General features: G+C 48.2%; 1 protein-coding gene across 4 annotated transcripts in view; it reads right to left on the reverse strand.

The window, feature by feature from the left end:
- Positions 1 to 5,048: 5,048 nt before the first annotated feature.
- RNLS (renalase, FAD dependent amine oxidase) overlaps positions 5,049 to 19,789 on the reverse strand; it is a 74,706-nt gene continuing 59,965 nt past the window's right edge. For all 4 annotated transcript variants that reach the window (XM_051617065.1, XM_051617067.1, XM_051617066.1 and 1 more), the window contains 2 exons: positions 9,929 to 10,104; positions 5,049 to 5,324 (listed from right to left, as the gene is read on the reverse strand). In XM_051617065.1, coding sequence (XP_051473025.1) covers positions 5,163 to 5,324; positions 9,929 to 10,104 — 338 coding nt within the window. In that variant the 3' untranslated portion in view covers positions 5,049 to 5,162. The remainder of the gene's footprint in view (positions 5,325 to 9,928; positions 10,105 to 19,789) is intronic.

Consider the following 19,789-nt stretch of genomic DNA (forward strand, 5'->3'; position numbering starts at 1 on the left):
CCTGGGGTTATTTCCCACCTGTGTCCCTTCCTCTACCTCAAGAGGAGCAACTTCGCTTGGCTTTCCCTGAGAAGAAAGCCTGTCCCTCTGGCTCCCCCTCAGTTCTTCTGGAGGGGCTGCAAGTGCTGTGCTTTGCCATCACCTGGTCTTAATGGTGCCTCCTGAATGTGAAAATTAAGTTAAAATCCCGAGGAGGGTAATAAGTGAGGAGGGGGAGGACAGGAGGAGTAGCAGACGGATTGGGGATTCCAGGGCTTCAGCTCTGCAGCACAAAGCAGCTTATGGATGGCATATCCAAGCCAGAGCCTGGATTAGAGGCAAAACCAGCTCTGACCCCCGGGAAATCCCTGTGCTGCAGCTCAAGGTGCTCACTGGGTCCTTCAGAGGGTGCCCTCTGCCCCCCGGAGCACCCAGCCTCCCTACACCAGCCACTTGGAGATGGTTACGTTGGATTTTCCAGCCTGGGGCAGCCAAGCAACAGCCACGGGTGCCCAGGAACTCCCAAAGTCCCCTGGGGCCAGGGCTCCATCTGCAGCTGAGGTGGGGAGAGATGACCCTGACACAAGTGGCACCACGGGGGCAGCACGAGGTCAGGTTCCTCTTTGCATTGTTTCAAAGAGGAACCCATGTGCTTTCAAACTGGAGATGTGCCAGCAGGGTGGTGTCCCTCCATCAAGAGGAGGCAGGGTCACAGTGGAGGATGGGGATGTCCCACCTTAGGCAGCCACGGCCTCATGACACCTGCTGGAGCTGTGACATTGGTCCTGCTGGGAGCACCCACAGCCCACACCTTCCTTCTCAGTCACACCTTCCTTCTAGAAGAGCCAAATACAACTGTGGTGGAGGGCACCAAGATCTCCAGCAAGTGCTGGCCTCCAGGAGACCACGTCTTGCCCCAGTGGCCTTGGCTGCAGGGATGTTTCGCAGCTCAGTGCTATGGAAACCCACCATGTAGTCTCAGCTGGGCAGCACCTCCCAGCTGCAGCTGTCTTTTAAAAATAATAAAAACACAAACACAAACCAACCCAAGCTAAAAGAAACTTTTAATTGATTTTCATCTGCTTGCACAAAAATATGGCCCAGATCCTTGGAGATGTTTGTGAACTGATGTGAGCTGAGGAGCTGGATGCCTGTCTCCTTTTCCCAGAGCTTTTCAGAAATGAGCCAAATTCCTACAGACTGAATTCCTACAAACTGCACAAAATGCCCCCTCAGCAGGTTTGCTGATGACTCCAAGCTGTGTGGTGTGGCTGACACACTGGAGGACAGGGATCCATCCGGAGGGACCTGGACAGGCTGGAGAGGTGGGCTCTTGCAAACCACATGAAGTTCAACAAGGCCAGGTGCAAGGTCCTTCACATGGGCTGGGGCAACCCCAGGCACAAACACATGCTGGGTGGAGAATGGACTGAGAGCAGCCCTGAGGAGAAGGACCTGGGGGTGTCGGGTGATGAGAAGCTCAACACGACCCAGCACTATGTGCTGGAGCCCAGAAACCACCCGTGTCCTGGGCTGCATCCCCAGCAGTGTGACCAGCAGGGCCAGGGAGGGCATTGTCCCCTCTGCTCTGCTCTGCTCTGCTGAGACCCCCCTGCAAGGCGGGGTCCAGCTCTGGGTTCCCCAACACAGGAAGGACATGGAGCTGTTGGAGAGAGTCCAGAGGAGGCCACAGAGATGCTCAAAGGGCTGGAGCAGCTCTGCTCTGGAGACAGGCTGGGAGAGTTGGGGTGTTCAGCCTGGAGAAGAGAAGGCTCCAGGGAGACCTTAGAGCACCTTCCAGTGCCTGAAGGGGCTCCAGGAAAGCTGGGGAGGGGCTTGGAACAAGGGCAGGGAGGGATGGGACAAGGAGGAAAATGTTTCCTATGAGGGTGGTGAGAGCCTGGCCCAGGTTGCCCAGGGAAGCTGTGGCTGCCCCATCCCTGGCAGTGTTGAAGGGCAGGTTGGATGGGGCTTGGAGCAGCCTGGGCTGCTGGGAGGTGTCCCTGCCCATGCAGGGGGGTTGGAATTAGATGATCTTAAGGTCCCTCCAACCCAAACCAGTCTGGGATTCTATGATTTTGAATGTCCAGTAGCAGCAATGACTGCGCTAGCTTGCAAGTGTCAGCCCTGCAAAGTGATGTTCACTGGTTGGATGATAATACAACTGTGAGCTCAAAGGCTTTGAGCATTTATGGTCCTGTCTCCTGGTGATGAGGAAGACAACAACATCTTCATCTGGGAGCTGAAATGCTTTGATCCAACTTTAGGCCTGAGCTGAGGCTTGTGACGTACAGATCAGACACTGTTGTCACCCTTGTCTGAGAACAGGGAGATACAGGTTGTAATGATGGATCTGACAGTTAATACAAAATTAAGTCCATCCAGGGAAAAGTGCAGAAAATCAACCAGAGAGGTCTTCTGCTGCCACCCCTTTGGATACAGTGACCTCTTTGAAATATCCCCTTGTTACCCACCTTGTGTGGGAAAGTTATTACCATCATGCTCACAGCTGGAAAATGAGATACCACCACAGATACCCTCAAGGTCTGGAGGGCATCCAGACAAACATGGCCATGGAGCCTTCTACTCCACCATTAAAAAAAACCAACATGGAGTTCTTGTTGAAATCATCTTAGTCTGGGAGGAAGGTACAGGAAAGAGGAGTTTTGATGGACTGTTGTGATATGGGGAAGGATGGGAGCTATTTGAAACTCAATGTGACCTCTCCAAAAACCTTCATTTTCAGGTTTTTGCATTGCACAGATTTTCAGGATTGCTCTTTATTTGGATATTTCATTCCAGTGCAAAGGAAGGGGAATGAAGTGCAAGTTTTAAGGTGTCTTAGTGTAAAATCCTGCTTTGAAGCAAGGAAGAGAAAACAAAGAGTGAAGATGAGGCAAATAGCACATGGGAAAGATCCTCCACAGCTACAGCCTGCTCCTTCACCCCTGCAGAAGAAGGACCCATATCCTTCCCTGGGCACTTGGATGAAGGCAGAAGGGTGGGATGGGTCCCCTGAAAACATCACCATGGGTCCAGCAATGGTTGACCCACCTGCCACAGCAATGTCTTCCAGAGGAACCTGCAACCCAGCAGAACACCCTCCTGTGCAGTTCAGCATGTCACTCCCTGTGGGGGAGACTGACTCCCACAGGATGGCCCGGCCTGGATGGAAGCTGAGGAGCACACATGAAAAATGGGGCTCGGTTGCTTTCGTATCCTGTCCTCTGCAAAACTCTTTGCATAAGGTTTTCCACCCAACACTGTAACATAAAGCTGGGCCTTCAGATGCTTGTGAGCCCAGGCTAAATCAAGCCCATGGTAAAAGTCTCACCAGATGAGACGTTTATTCCATGAGTGGGTGGCTTTGTGGCCACCTTGATCCCTGGAGGACAGGAGACCACATGCCTTTGTAAAAGATTGGTGCACATCCCAGACCACTAATATTCCCCATTTCTGCACCACATGCAGTGACTGCAACAAGAGGCTCTGGAGCTGGTTGGTTCAGACACAACAGCAACACCTGGTTTTAAACCCTAGGCCTTCAAGGAAAGAAGAAAAAAAAAATAATAAAACCACATGGTAATCTGCAATTCCCTTCAAAGATGTTTGTTTTTTTTAAATTAACTTCTATTTGAAAGTTCTTAGTGTCACTTAAAATACTGTAGTAGAAATAGTGGAACCAGCAGTAAATTTCAGAGTTGAGTTTCTGTGAATACAGGATGCTGGATTTTTAGGAAATGCAGGGGAACAGAAAAAGAGGATGAAGTGTATTTCTCTAAAGGGTAAAATTCTGTCTGCTGAAAAAAGGCGTTTTGGTACTTTTAGTGCTGCAGCAGAGAGAGGTACTAACCTCTCATGACTGAAGAAGAAGGGCAAGCTAAAATCAGATTTAGAATAAAGAAATTATTTCTTGGTTAATTTCTGAGTAATTCCAAACTGACTTTACAGAAACACAGCTCAGCAACTTGGAAATAACTCGACAGGTGGCATTTTCAACACAATTACACTTGCTGTTGATTTTTTTAGTGTTTCAAATCCAGTTCCTTGCTCATTCAGTCTCGTGGGTATTTATATTCTTCCCTGGGTTTGTCCCTCTATTTCTCCACATGTTCTGCCAAAATAAAGCACAGAGCTGTCTAGAACCCATCACATGTTCCAACTGGCTGCTGATTCCCAAGGAAATGGTGGTGGTGATGTGACACTAGGCTGGGATGTCAGCACAGTTTGCTTTTTAACACCCTCTTGGATAAATTATTTTCCCTCCTTCCTCTCAGTATTTGGCAGGTAAAGCAGCCAAACCACTTCCTGTATTGGCTGCTCCTCCCCCGACTCCTCCTCCAGCACCTGCAAGGAGGAAAGGGCTGCTCCTTGCTTAGGGGACACCAGGCCATCAGAGAGCAAGTGACCCTCTAACCCTGCAACACCTGCAGTCTTTGAAGAGCACCCACTGTCCTGGCCAGGACACTTTAAGGTGTTAAACTCATGGCACAGCCCAGATGTCAATGCCCATGCCCAAGATGACTTTGAGATAGAAGCCCTGCTGCTCTGAGGAATACAGAATGATAGAATCCCAGAATGGTTTGGGTTGGGAGGAACCTTAAAGACCTTCTAGTTCCACCCCCTGGCATGGGCAGGGACACCTCCCATCAGCCCCATCCAACCTGCCCTTCAACACTGTCAGGGATGGGGCAGCCACAGCTTCTCTGGGCAACCTGGGCCAGGGTCTCACCACCCTCACAGCAAAGAATTTCCTCCCAAGATCTCATCTCAATCTCCCCTCATTCAGCCTGAAACCATTCTCCCTTGTCCCATCCCTCCCTGCCCTTGTCCCAAGCCCCTCCCCAGCTTTCCTGGAGCCCCTTCAGGCACTGGAAGGTGCTCTAAGGTCTCCCTGGAGCCTTCTCTCCTTGACATCATTTTCATGGGCTGTAAAAGTATCAGGAGACCTGGCAAGATGGCTGGAGCTCCATGCATCTGACTAGAGCCAGAAAAAATTTACTTCAAGCAAAGTAACAACTCACTGAAAAATTCAATTCCATCCCAATAATAATTACAGCACACCAATAGACCATCCTTTATTTATTTTTGTACATAGAGGACAGTGATATTCACAACAAACTAGATTTCAATCCATCATAGTAAAACCCATCCTAAATCTAGACCAAGTTTAGCAGCTGAATTTAAAATTGCTGTAAATGAGACTTCACAGCTTCTGCAAGACTCACAGCAGAATCTATGCAGCCATCGAAGTTGGAACGAGTAAATCCATCACCTCCACAGATCAGAAGAGGCTGAGTATGAAGAATCATTTGTCCCTGACAATTAGGAACAGCTTTTGTAACCTGAAAAAGAAAAGCACACGGGAGGTGGAAAAAAAAATTATTTACCTGAATTTGATGCCAGAAGGGCCCACAGTCCTGAGAAATTCACCTTCAGACCAAGCACTCCTCCTATTCCAGGTTGCAGCATTAATGGCTGAAGTACCAGAGTAAAATACTTATTTTCTGGAGTTCAAGAATTAGAATAAAGCTTTCCTCTATGTGGAAATTTAGAAACTTTGCAGCCCTATCCTGTCTTATTCTCAGCAGAAATAGTTGCCTGGCCCTAGACAGATGAGGCATGGCAGATCTCACAGCCAGAAAGTATGAAGATACATGATGCCACATCAGCAAAGCTGGGCTTGCAAAAAACTCCAGGAGAGCCTCCAACATGACTGGGGTGGCCAGGTGACCTTCCTGGATGGAAAGTGAGGTGGGCTTCAGAGTGACAAGTGTCAGGAAGACCTGCCCATGCTTCACAATGCAATGCCTTGGGACATCCCACCCTGTCTCCAGCTCTGCTACACTGGTCTCCTTCCCCATCTGAGTAGCAGAATATTTTTCAGACACTAACAGAGATACAATCAACACTTTCTTTGGAAGCAGCACGGGACTGGTTCTGGATAAGATAAATATTTAATGTCATTCTCCATGTGTGCATTATATTAATTTAAAATACCATTTCCCTGGCACTATACCCTCAAATAAACTTCTGCCTGTGGAGTGGCAGATCTTAAGTACTTCTCTGAAACGTTTCTGGAAGTGAAGGGACTCTGCTCTGGCCAGCACCTATTATTAGCCTGGAGCTACCTAGAACTCATGGGGAGAAGACGACTTTTTATATATTGCACCTCATGACAAACACCAGTGTATCATGCCATTTGCTGCTGTTTCCAACTATGGATCAGCAGCAGAACACCCACATTTATGTTACTGGCTGCATTCTGTGTTACCAGCATGGTGGCATCTCTTTAAGGCAGGTAATTATCTGAAATTAATTCATTGCCAGCTGCAACCCATCCTCCCTTATTTAACTTAGCAGAAGAGTCCAGCCATGTATGGTAGATCCAGACAGAGATGGTCTTTCTCAGACTAATTTTAGGTCAGTACTTAATTTATTCCTGAATTTTTCTTACAGATCAAGGTCACTGAGCATCAACAATGAAGAAAGGTTTAGCAGAAGAAGGCTTTTTGAGTGTCCTTCCTTCCTGATTAAACAGGGCTCACTTGCTGCTGGCTGTACCAAACAGCTTCTGTTTGGCCATCAATATCCTCACATCTCAGCCAGCACCCTTCCACCTGTGTGGCATGACTGTGTGCTCAGGGTAGCAAAGGCTCTCACGCTAAGATATAGTGACTGGGGAAAGGATGGTGGTTCCTCCCTCTCCTTCAAGTTCTGTTGAGGGTGTTGTCCAACATAAATTCCAAATTACGCTCAGCTATCCAGGATCTTCATCCTTGAAGACTTCAAGACTCAGCTAGACAAAGCCATGGTGGAGGTCACCTAGTCACAGAGTCAGAGTCACAGAGTGGGGGTTGGAAGGGACCTATGAAGTTCATCTAGTCCAACCCCCTCCACTAGAGCATCTACAGTAGATCCCACAGGAACACATCCAGACAGATCACAAATGTCTCCAGAGAAGGAGCCTCCACAGCCTCTCTGGGCAGCCTGTCCCAGGGCTCTGTCACCCTTGCACTAAATAGGTTTTTCCTTATGTTTAACTTGAACCTCCTGTGCTCCAGCTTGTGCCCACTGCCCCTTGTCCTGTCACTGGGCACTGCTGAAAAGAGACTGGTCCCATCCTCCTGACATCCCCTGTAGATATTTATAATGTTGATGAGATCCCCCCTCAGTCTCCTCCAGGCTGAACAGCCCCAGCTCTCCCAGCCTTTCCTCACAGGGCAGATGCTTCAGTCCCCTCAGCATCTTTCTGGCCCTGCCCTGGACTCTCTCCAGTAGCTCCTTGTCCTTCATGACCTGGGGAGCCCAGAACTGGACACAGTATTCCAGAGGTGGCCTCACCAGGGCAGAGTGGAGGGAGAGGAGAACCTCCCTCAACCAAATGGCCACACTCTTCTTAGTTGTGCTTTGTGCAACAGGTTGGACTAGAGACCTAAGGAGGTCCCTTCTGAGCCCCCCTCTGAAGAGGTCCAATTTCTATGACTGCGTTTTCCCAGTATCCCTTACACAACTGAAGTGACCCTGTCAAGCAGACACGATGGGTTGGGAACCCGTTGGCTGTGAATGCTAATAGTGTCTTATGGCAGTTAAAGCAGAGGATCCAGAATTGCAGCTGTGCTGCTAAGTAGTGTCAGTAGAAGTTTGGAAGTCCTAATCCCTCACCCGCCACGGATAATTGTCATGTCTGCATTTTAATCCCAGGATTGTGTTTGGCCACATGAAGGATGTTACAGCCGGATTTAATTAACAAGTAGGATCAAGCCCATCTGAAAGAGTCAGGGGAAAGATGCACCCATCTTATCAGCTCCCTTTGCTTCTGTGGCAACAGCTTATCACAGCTGAAAGTAAAGAGAGCTGGAAGAGGGAGCTCTGCCCCAGATCTTTAATTTAGGCAGTGATTATTTAATAGGGTGGCAAGCCAGATCTCTTTATGGAGATAACGGATCTGACCCAGGCTCGCTTATTTGCAGGCTAAGACACACTGACATTCATCCACTGAATTAACGTCTGGTGATAATTCCTCCTGTGACACAACCTGGGAGCAGGAGCAGCTGCTGGAGTCAGTGGTTTGGGTTCATAGCAACATGGCTGCCAGCAGACCACGGAGGCAGGGGATGAAGCAGGAAGAGCTGCACATTGTACAGTGGTTTGAGAAGACAACAGAGCATCATCCAGCAGTGAGGGGTCTGACTGTGACTTTTAACCAGGAGAAACAAGATCTAAAGGACTTAGGAAGACAATTTTGAAATGATCAGAGAAAATAAGAGTTCATTCCTAAGGTCACTGTTCCAGTTACCACCAAAAGATGAGTTATAAATCCTTCAAGGCTATAACTTTGCCAGGGTTCAAAATGCAGTTGTTTAGTATAAGGCAACTGACCTTTATTTATTTATTTATTTATTTATTTATTTATTTATTTATTTATTTTAATTCAGTAGTAAGAAATTAACTGCCACTCTTTTATTTTCTTTTATCCACGTTTTCATGGTGAAGTAAGTCAGAATGGGTCATATATGATGCACATGCTTTGGACACCAAGCTAAAAGCATAAGCAGTGCAAGGAAAAGGCAGATTAAGCCCTTTCCTTGCACACAAAGGAGCTGAATTTACCAAACTTTGTGACACAGCCCTGTGACAGCAACAGTATCTTGGGTGTATTAATTCTGTTTAAAAAATAGTTCTTTGTTTTGGGAGCCCTTTCCAGAGCTGCTAGGCCAAGTGTCTGTGTGTTGGAGAGAGATCCAACTCTTGTCCTCCCTGCCACCTGCAGCTCTGGTGCTCACAAGCAGTTTGAAGCAGCAAGGCAACAGATAATGCAGAAGAAAAGACCAGAAGTCACCCCCAGAGCAGGATGCCTCAACAGGGACAACTCTACAGAGACACTGGTGAAAAAAACCCTTGAACACACAAAACCTACAGTGATTTTTGTTAAGAGTCACCTGAAACATCAAAACCTACACCAAGGTCATTTTTATACAACCAAGAAGGAATATGAAGCACTGGGGAGTGATTTGCTAACTACCAACTGCCAAACAACTAGCAACTTGCCAAAAATGACCTTTGCACTAAAGAGACCAGGTTCCTGAACTGGATGCAGATCAAGAGGTGTGAGCAGACCTCACAACAGTCACCCACAGTAACTTCTCCAGACTTCATACCAGGAACTATTTTAGGGGACTGCTCTAAGTACGTATTTTGCATCAGCTTCCACATTCAATGTCACCAACGTAATTTAACTTAAGAGCCTCTGCATAAACACATAGATCCACTCCAATACTTTAGGAAATCGCCAACAATTCCCTTGGATTTTTAAAAGAAGTCTGTAAAATACACACATTTTGCATTATTACCCTGAAGTAGTTTACTTAAATATGTTTTTAATGTAACATGCTGTTACATTGGACTGGGCCAAATCAAATAATGACAATTAGTCCATGTGAACACAAGGACTTCTGCTGCTCTGTGGTAGGGTGGGAATTTTGCTAATAACATCACATACTTTTGGACACAGAAGAGGCAGATTGAGTCACATTTTTAAATACCATTGAAAATCACACCAAAGTATGTGGGATTTCCTTCCTTCCTGTGCACTGCTCTTGTCCCTGCTTACCAGGAGTGCTGCATGACTTACTTCATAGAATCCCAGACTGGTTTGGGTTGGAAGAGACCTTAAAGATCATCCAGTCCCAACACCCCCTGCATGGGCAGGGACACCTCCCACCAGACCAGGCTGCTCCAAGCCCCATCCAACCTGCCCTTCAACACTGCCAGGGATGGGGCAGCCACAGCTTCCCTGGGCAACCTGGGCCAGGCTCTCACCACCCTCCCTTCTTGCTCCCCAAGGATGAAAACCACTGGTTGCATAATGATGTGACCCACCACAAGTCTGCAGTAGGACACTGCCCCAGCAGCATTCTCCCAGCTGACAGCTCTTACCACAACGTACCTGAGAGTACCTCCATTTCTGACACTTGATGCTGGCTGGTTGAGGTAAGGATGGCACGACCTCCTCCAGGTGACTGAGAATCAACTGCTGCACCTCTGCAAGGTCTGAATCCAGGTGCTCACTCCCAAATGTCACAGTTGTGTGAACTACAACCGAGGGCCCGATTTCAGGAGACTCTGAAATAATGGAGAGAGATGCTTTTGAAAGATCACTCATCAACACTTGCCTTCCCCACATGCTGACAATTGTTTCTCTAGCTTAGGAGTCAAGAAGAATGAAAGTATCTGTGGCACCACCCTGCACTTCCAGGTGGAAAAACCACCAGGAATAACAATGCAAGAAGCACAGTGAAGAAATCCAGATATTGCCAAATTGGTGATGGTTTTCCCATGGTTCTAGCTCCACATATGTCTCCTAGAGAAACCTCAAGGCATTCCCACAGCCCCTAAAGTAGCAGCTGGAAGGAGCAGGGAATATACTGAAAGCAAACTCTTCCCCTTTTCCTCCCAGATATTTTGAGAGGCTTCACAAGGAAGGTAACCACCTGGAAATTGCAGCAAACTGGAAAAAGGGAACAAGAAGAATTAAAAAGCAGTTTTTCCAGCCTGGAACATGAAAACATCACAAGCTAAAAATTATCTTAAAGGCAAAGGATGCAGAAAAGAAGAGTGTTTGTTGCACTGCTCTGCAGTTGGCTGCATACTGGCCATGCAACAGTATTTAGAGTCAAAAGGTTCCAATCAAGCCGACACTTTGCACTTATGGAGGTGGAAAAGGGGAAGAGAAGCTAGAGTTGGCTTGAGAAAACAGCACTTCCTTTTGGCCTGCACAAGGGCACTCAAATTTTGCAGCCCAAGCATCTTCCAGGAAAATGATGTGTGGTTGTCTACACGCATGTTTTGGGAAGGGTGAGCCTTAAATACAACTTCTGTCCTCAGGCAAGTATGTGCAAAGGAGCCAAGCTCAAAAAAAAGTAGAGTTTGTCCCTTCATAATCAAGCAGGCTGCAGTGCCAGGGAGGAACTAAACGAGTTCCTCAGCTCCAGTGCTGATGTGCATCCCCGTGGGAAATGGCCAGGCTTTGTTATGGCTGGGGCTGGCTGCAGGTTCTCTACAGCAAGGACTTCCGTCCCCACTGGCATGTTGGCTTGTCACTTTGCAGACCTGGTCTGGACAGCCAGCAACCAGTGGCCAAAGAATCTGCCTGGAATAGGGGATGTTCAGGCTCGTTGATGTCCCTGTGCCAAGCCACAGTGAGGACCCAGCAGATCCTTGTGTGAGTCATTCCTGCTGGGGCTGGATGAACCAGCAGGATGCATTAGCTAGAGAAAAGACACAACCTGGGTTCTGCTGTATTTCATCTGAGAGCACAAACTTATCCGGTTGGTCCTTAAATTAACCAATTCCCTCTCATTCCACTAACCAGAATTGTCCTCTTCTGGAAGAAGAAGGCTTTTCCTGGCTAAACCTTTGTTTGAATTAGTGCATTCCTAGAAAAATATTTTAGTTTCAGCAAATGAGCACTTTATGAGCAAGGAAACCACAAAGGAAAAGGCAGTTGAACACTTTCTAACCAGTTCTTGCAGTTAGGCACCAAGCTTGCTAGAAGACTTTATCTCTGCTGTGTCCATGAAGAGATCTCCAGCTCCAGCTTCTCCAGCTGGAGATCCCCTAAGAGAAGATGATAAATTCCAGCTTTCCAAAGGCAACCAAAATGCCTTTCTCTGTTCAGCTTTCTGTCCTGGGCTGATCATTTCAGAATACACTTCTGAGGTGCAGCAGTTACCAAGTCCCAGCCCCCACAGCCAGCATTGAAAGCAGCAGCTCTAACTGGAGTTGGAAGGATCCCTTCACTGAGTTCCTTGAGCGGGCCTGTTCAGCCAACCTTTGCTCTTGATAACTGGGAATATGTGGCAAAAAGGGTGGACAGATGTTTCCTGGTTGTGATCAGGAATTCTCCCTGACAGGCCACGTCTGAAGGCACCAAGCTATGGTGTTGCCTTTTCTTAAAGTTCTCCTTTCCCAAGTGAGGCACTCCCAAGAGCAGAAGATACCTCATCTCACTCCCCAGGTTGGACTCCCAACCTGTTTTTACCAAGTACTAGAGCCTTTTCCCTGGGTGATTTCCTGAAGTGTCCAGAAACCTTCAGTTTGTTCCCTGTTTTAATCTGAAGTGGTGATTTTGCTCTCTTGTCTCTTGGGCTTGAAGGTAAGCCTTAACCATTAGGGATGGACAGGTCCAAGATACCCACCCAACATGGATTTGAGATGAGGACAAAGCAGATGTGTGGACCAAGACTACAGAGTGAAACAAGGACCACTCCTGTCTGCAAGCAGAGGCTCAGCCAAAGGGACCATCTTCTTGCCTGAGTCCAACACCCAGCCTCAGACTTACCTTCCTGAGATTTCTCCTGCCACCCACAAGCCTGGCTTCACAGGCTAGCACAGGACATACCTCTGTTTGCATCAGCTTTTCCAGCTGTCTGGAAAAACATCAGAAATGCTACTCAGCCTGTCCTTCCCGTTTTGAGGGAGAAAACAGTTATTCTGACATCTCTGCACAGAGACTGTGAGGGAGAAGAGGCCAAGTGGGGAAGCCTATTAGGTACCACTGGATTTATTAGCATTTACGTGGTATTCTGGCAAATTCTTCCACATAAACTTGGCAAAAGGGCTCATTAAAAGACACCTAATCATTTTAATGAAATAAATATTCCTTGCTTGCTGTGACTTGTTACAGCCAATGATTCTTGGACAGGGCCACCTTCTTTCAAATCTCTCATCTCTTCCACTGCACGTACCAAACAAGTTGCAAGAGAACAGGCAGTTTGTTGAGTTTTTAATTCCTCCTTTGAGCTACTGATAGCTTGGAGAGCTTCCAGAGGCCACTGAGTCACAGACTTCCAGTACTGAAATATGCAGCCTGCAAGGATCAAGTTTAGCCTCAAGCCTTTTTATTTCTTCTGCAAAAAGTACTAGCTGAGAGAGGAGTTTAAAACAGATTTTTCCCTGGAAGCAGAGGGGATATCTCAGCTTTCATGCACCGAGTAGGAATGAGCAAAACCATCATTTTCCTGCCAAGGTGCTTAGACCAGACGGCAAGAACTTTATTTAAAACCAGGGCTTCAGGTGGGGCTTCTCACGAGATTTTAATGTCCTTTATTTCTGGCAAGGGTGTGAGCCCAAGGTCCAGACTCCCCACATCATGGGGAAGAGGTAACACCACATCCACAGGTTTCCTTCACTTCTGCCTGAAGTTCTCCTCGTTTTACTGCTTAACTTTTCATGGAGTCTCAGAGTGGTGGGGTTTGGAAGGGACCTCTGAGGATCATCTAGTCCAACCCCCTGCTAGAGCAGGGTCACCTGCAGCAGATCCCACAGGAACATGTCCAGGCAGGTCGGGAATGTCTCCAGAGAAGGAGCCTCCACAGCCTCTCTGGGCAGCCTGTCCCAGGGCTCTGTCACCCTCACACTAAATAGGTTGTTCCTTATGTTTAACTTGAACCTCCTGTGCTCCAGCTTGTGCCCACTGCCCCTTGTCCTGTCACTGGGCACTGCTGAAAAGAGACTGGTCCCATCCTCCTGACACCCCCTGTAGATATTTATAATGTTGATGAGATCCCCCCTCAGTCTCCTCCAGGCTGAACAGCCCCAGCTCTCCCAGCCTTTCCTCACAGGGAAGGTGCTCCAGTCTCCTCAGCATCTTTCTGGCCCTGCCCTGGACTCTCTCCAGTAGCTCCTTGTCCTTCATGACCTGGGGAGCCCAGAACTGGACACAGTATTCCAGAGGTGGCCTCACCAGTGCAGAACAGAGGGGGAAAATCAAGGTCTCCCTATGTGGAACTCATCAGGGGAACTGGATGTGGGCTGACAACCTGGGAATGAGGGGAAAAAGCATCTGGATTGTGAGCAGGAGAAGGTGGCCATTGGCTTCTCCATGCTTTGGCACTGTCTCAACACACATCACTAATTCCCAGCTGGAGGAATCACTGTGTAAAGAAACAGGAGTGAGAAGGATTAAGCCTGTTAGGAGTGTTATCTTCCAGAAAAAAGATGCCCTGGAGAAAGCACAGAGAACCAGGGCCACTTCCCCAGCACAGTGGCTTGTGGCTCAGGAGCATCTGGCATTACAAGGTGGCTCCTGGCTTTGCAGAACACATTTAGTGGGGAACAGTGGGATGGAAGAGTGTGGTGTCCTGGGTGAAGCTGCTCAGCAAAGCTGCTCAGGCTAGGGGTGTAGCTGTCACTATTATGGTGGCATAAAAAGACTTGTGGGCAAATTCCTCCACAATGCAAACAGCCCATGATGCCAACTGCTTCCACAGGGACCTCTTCCGCCCTGGGAAGTTCTCACAGGATATTAAGGATGTAAAGTCAGCTCCTGTGGTGGCCACATCCACCTTACCATCAGTCTCAGGGAAGGAAAGGGACAGAGAGATCACTAAAGCATGAACACCTCAATAAAACAAAACACAACTTCTCAGAGAAAGCCCACAGTGAATTATCTGTCCAGCAAAATCTTCTCCCTCACAAAATGCAAAAGCTACTTTTCTCTGGTGAATCTACACCAAGGTCAGGATTCACAGTCCCTAAATTCTGAAGACATTTTAGAGATCAGCTGTGATCCCTGGGATCCACAGAGGCCTGAAGTTTCCTTAGGAGGGAGAACACCACCAGATCCTGACAGTCACAAGAGTCATTTGGCAAATGGTCAGGATGGTATCTACCATGTCTTGTTGAGCATGACAGGTTGAAAAGCAACTGTGTCAAGTATTTTTCTCATATTCCTGCCCAAAACCTGGAGTCAGAACTGATACAGATAAAAACCCAAGATGTGGTCTCTTCCCACCCCTCAGGATTTTTTAATCTTACCAGGGAGATGTGTTTTGCTATCCAAAACCCACTCTGGTCCTGGGTAGCATGAGGGGAAGGAACTCTTCCATCTTCCTAAAAATTCTTATTTTGCTACTGAGAAGCTAAAGAAATCTGTATCTTAAAATCAAAAAGGATGTTCAAGAATTGCACACATCCTGAACACCCTTAAGATTAATCTTCCCTTTAAACTACCCAGCCTCACAATCCTAAAGTGAAAGAAGGGAACTGCTTCCAATTTTGTATCATCTATCTTTAGTCCTCCAGAACGCAGAGAGATGCAAAGACCAAAATAAATGAGGATTGAAATAACTTATACTGAAGAATCCCCAACCAGTTATAAACATTGACAGGGTGTCTCAGGCAGCCAATCACACAAATATTAATATTCATACATCCTGTGCAGGGACTTCAACATCCACTCGTGGGCTCTTCCTTACGGAGCATTGGAGCCCATCGCCTCTATGGATGGAGCTGTGATTGTGTGGCCAACAGCTGTGATCCTCAGCTGGTGGTACAAGACTTCCTTCTTGGAGGTATAAGCCTTCTTTCTGGAGGCTGCCTGTGCTCCAGGTGACAGTGGTGATGGTGGCCACAGAGAAACACCATTATTATTGATTCTTCACCAGAAACTGGGAAAGAGCTGTAACGTATGGTTAGGGGTAGGAGATGAGGCTGTATCACCATGAAGACAAGGCACATGCCCTGGAGAAGAGCACTCTGGGTGCTCCCTGGGTGCTGGTGCCCTCACCAGCAGGCTCGGGTCAGGCTCACTGCTGCTTCCCCATCACAGCAGGGCTCAGTCCCTTGGTGAAGATCACATTCCTCTCCAGCAGTGTGAGCAAAAAGACTAAGCTCTGAGAAGTCACAGCGGTTCTGTCTACCCATCTGGACTGACAGAAAGACTGTAGAGCTGTTGGAGCAAGTCCAGAGGAGGCCACAGACATGATCCAAGAGCTGAAGCCCCTCTGCTCTGGAGACAGGCTGAAGAGTTAGGGCTGTTCAGCCCGGAGAAGAGAAGGCTCCAGGGAGACCCTAGAGCACCTTCCAGTGCCTGAAGGGGCTCCAGAAAAGCTGGGGAGGGACGTGGGACAAGGGCAGAGAGGGAGGGAATAACCAGGAAGGGTTTCCAGCTGGAAGAAGGGAAATTTAGGTTGGACATTAGGAAGAAATTCTTTGCTGTAAAGGTGGTGAGAGCCTGGCCCAGGCTGCCCAGGGAAGCTGTGGCTGCCCCATCCCTGGGGGTGTTGAAGGGCAGGTTGGATGGGGCTTGGAGCAACCTGGGCTGCTGGGAGGTGTCCCTGCCCATGCAGGGGGGTTGGAACTGGATGATCTTTATGTCCCTTCCAACCCAAACCAATCTGGGATTCAAAGTTCAACGAAGGGAAATGTGGAGCCCTGCAACTGAGAGGGGGCCCGAGTGGTCCTTGCAGAAGCACGTGGATCTGGGAGCAAGTAAAGGTAGAGATTTCTGGGGAATTACATTCTGCCACTCCTGACTTCTGCTACCAAACCATCCTGCTGTGTAACTGTAACAAGACGCCTGTTTCAGGTATTTCCCTGGTAAAATGTGCAACTTGTTTAAGGAAGAGTTTTATATCTCTGTTACTAACTGAGTCACAGCAGGGATTACCACATCTCACACAAACCAAAAGGACAGCTTGGACTTGGATATGAGGGCTAGGCTCTGCCTTTTGGCCTTTGAGGGCTGGACTATTTGCTTTTAGGGAGACATTATACAGATGTAGCTGTTTTTTTGCATAAAAAGTTTAACAAAATGTCCCTTAGCAGAAAGCTGGAGTTACTTCCTTTAGATCACTATAGTTCAATGCTGCTTACTAAACCATTACCATTAGAGGTGATAACAAGGGTTAAATAAACCTCCATTAATCGTGGGTTCAAAAAAGCACAAAAAATTCTGACCGTGTCTGATCCATTAGTCATTTTTAAAGTGAAAAGGTGAGCAATGCCTAGAGAACTGCAGTCGTGGTCCGCTCCCTGCTCAGGAGGTTCTCCTGATAAGCACTGCAGCCACGTCTGATGGCAGCAAAGCCATCTTCCCTCTCCAGATCAGTACAACCAAGAGAGGGATACATGCAGGTGCTTGAGAAAGGACACACAACTGAATGTACAGGGGCAGTGTACAGGGCACAGGGGAGAACGGTGGAAGTCGGACCATTCAGGCATCAACTGGAGAAGGTGCTGGCTTTTGGAGAAGGATGACTGTCCTGAAAGAGCTTCTTCACCTAGGAGAACCACTGTACATCTCACACTGAGCATTTCTGCTTTCTCCCTCTCAATGCTTATTTTGTCATTGTCACCATTGTCTTCTTCAGCTCAATCAAGGTTGAAGAACGGAAGAACAAAGAGTGAGCAGAGCACGCTGGTAAAACATCAGCAATGGCAGCCCCAAAAATGAGACAGGCCAGCAAGGGACAGCGAGGTGCTGCTGTGCCTCCTACTGAAATGTTCTGGAGGTCTGTCAGAAGCATGGAAAGAAAAACACAAATGCAAAAGACTTGCATACATGCTAAAACAAACACAAAGGAACTTGACATTCATGTGTTTTGGCTCCAGTGCTCCACATGTGTCAATAAATCTCACCCTCAGCCTCCCTTGCCTATATTTTCTCCATGTACACGTGCGTGTGTGCTTCGGTTACCAGCAGAGCTGTGCATGTGTTTGGAGGGAAGCGAACAACGTGGTGACCACGTCTGATGTGCATCCTGCTGTAGCTCAGCATTCCTGCAGATGACACAGGAGCGTGTTCCAATGCCCCGGTGCTTGGCAGGAGCCCTCGCAGCCAGAGCTCCTCCAGCTAGCATGGACTGCTCTCCCCTAGCTACTCTTCACAGAACCATAAAAACATGGAATGGTTTGGATTGGAAGGGACCTTAAAGATCATCTAGTTCCAACCCCCCTGCATGGGCAGGGACACCTCCCACCAGACCAGGCTGCTCCAAGCCCCATCCAACCTGCCCTTCAACACTGCCAGGGATGGGGCAGCCACAGCTTCCCTGGGCAACCTGGGACAGGGTCTCACCACCCTCATAGGAAACGTTTTCCTCCTTGTCCCATCCCTCCCTGCCCTTGTTCCAAGCCCCTCCCCAGCTTTCCTGGAGCCCCTTCAGGCACTGGAAGGTGCTCTAAGGTCTCCCTGGAGCCTTCTCTTCTCCAGGCTGAACACCCCAACTCTCCCAGCCTGTCTCCAGAGCAGAGCTGCTCCAGCCCTCCCATCATCTCTGTGGCCTCCTCTTGACTTGCTCCAACAGCTCCATGTCCTTCCTGTGTTGGGGACCTCAGACTGGACCCAGCCCTGCAGGGGGGTCTCCCCAGAGCAGAGCAGAGGGGACAATCCCCTCCCTGGCCCTGCTGGTCACACTGCTGGAGACGCAGCCCAGGACACAGGTGGTTCCTGGGCTCCAGCACATGGTGCTGGGTCATGTGAGATCCTCCTTTTCCTTGAACAAAGAGCAAACCTGCACAGTACAAGTTCACCAGGAAGGACAGCACAGTCAGGGCAGCTGGTTGAGTGTTTCTCTGTCACAAGGAGGGCTGTACCAGAGCTCATTCCAGCCCTAGGAAGGTACACAAGTCGCTCCTGGAAAAAATATGCTCATATAAACAGATCTCTGACACGATATGAGGGAAATTTCAGTGAGAGAGGTATGTGTCAACACTGTTGTTCTGGTAGTTCCTCTGTATTTGTGAACGGTGTGCCCCAAATAATATGCTTTCTGTTTGCTTAAAATGCATGTGGAGACAGCAAAGACATTGGACTTGGCTATTTGATAATTCCATCACAATTCCATAATCTCTGTTTTCAGCGCTGGCACTTTGAGACCACAGATGCAAGCAGGTGAGGAAAGGATAGGTGAATTTCTCCCCTCAGCTGGGCCCTCTTCTGCACAGGCAGCTGGGATGGACAATACCAAAAGGTGCTGTGAACTATCAAGTGCTTACTGTTAACCACAGTGACGGTGAGATTCCCTGAGATGCAAGAACACCTCCAGCTGCATGTTGTCAGTAACAAGGAGACAATGCCAAAGAAAAAACACCCCTCTGTGTTTAGTTTTCTTTACATTCTTTTTTTTAACATATTGTCTATTTGCCCCTGCTGGAGGAAGCAAATCAAGGGCAGATGCAGCTTTGTTTGGTCAGTTCCATGCTTTCATGTTGTTTTCCCTCTTTCTCAGATCAACAAGCTGAATTCTTCAGAGAAAGAAAAAAAAATGGGCTTCCACAGTGATGAGTTGATTCAACTCTTCAACTCCTTTGCTCCCAGCATAAATTGGTGTTTCTGGAGGCAACTGCTTTGCACCTCTGGCTTTGTTGCAGAGGGGTATATTTGGAATAGCTGATTTGAACGGTACTGTCCCCACAACCAGGAGGAGTGCAAGGTCCTGCACCCGCCATGGGACAGCCCCATGCGTCAGTCTGGCTGAGCAACAGACCTTGCTGAAAAGATCCTGCTTGTTATGGTGGACCCACCACAGAAAGAAGTCAGCAGTGAAAAGGTGGCAAATCCCATCACAAGAATGGCCAGCAGATCTCAGTTCCTTACCAGTCCCCACAGGGCTGTAATTGCAGTGCTGTGTCCAGCTTCACCCTAAACCCCAGTTCAGAGGGATGCAGAGCATGAAGAGCTGCCAAGGGTAGAGCATGCAACCTAGGAGGAGAGATGGAGGGAGCTGAGCTTGTTGGATCTGCTCCAGGAAATGCTGAGGGAGCAGGGCATCTAAAAGCAGCTTGACACTAATGACAGTTCTGAAGATGATGGGGACAATTGCCATGATCTTCTAACTGGAAGAGGGGAGATTTAGGTTAGACACTAGGAAGAAATTCTTTGCTGTGAGGGTGGTGAGACCCTGGCCCAAGTTGCCCAGAGAAGCTGTGGCTGCCCCATCCATGCAAGTGTTCAAGGCTGGATGGGGTTTGGAGCAACCTGGTCTAGTAGGAGGTGTCCCTGCCCATGCAGGGGGTTGAAACT

This window comes from Apus apus, chromosome 4 (assembly GCF_020740795.1).
Source record: "Apus apus isolate bApuApu2 chromosome 4, bApuApu2.pri.cur, whole genome shotgun sequence".
Classification (NCBI taxonomy): domain Eukaryota; kingdom Metazoa; phylum Chordata; class Aves; order Apodiformes; family Apodidae; genus Apus; species Apus apus.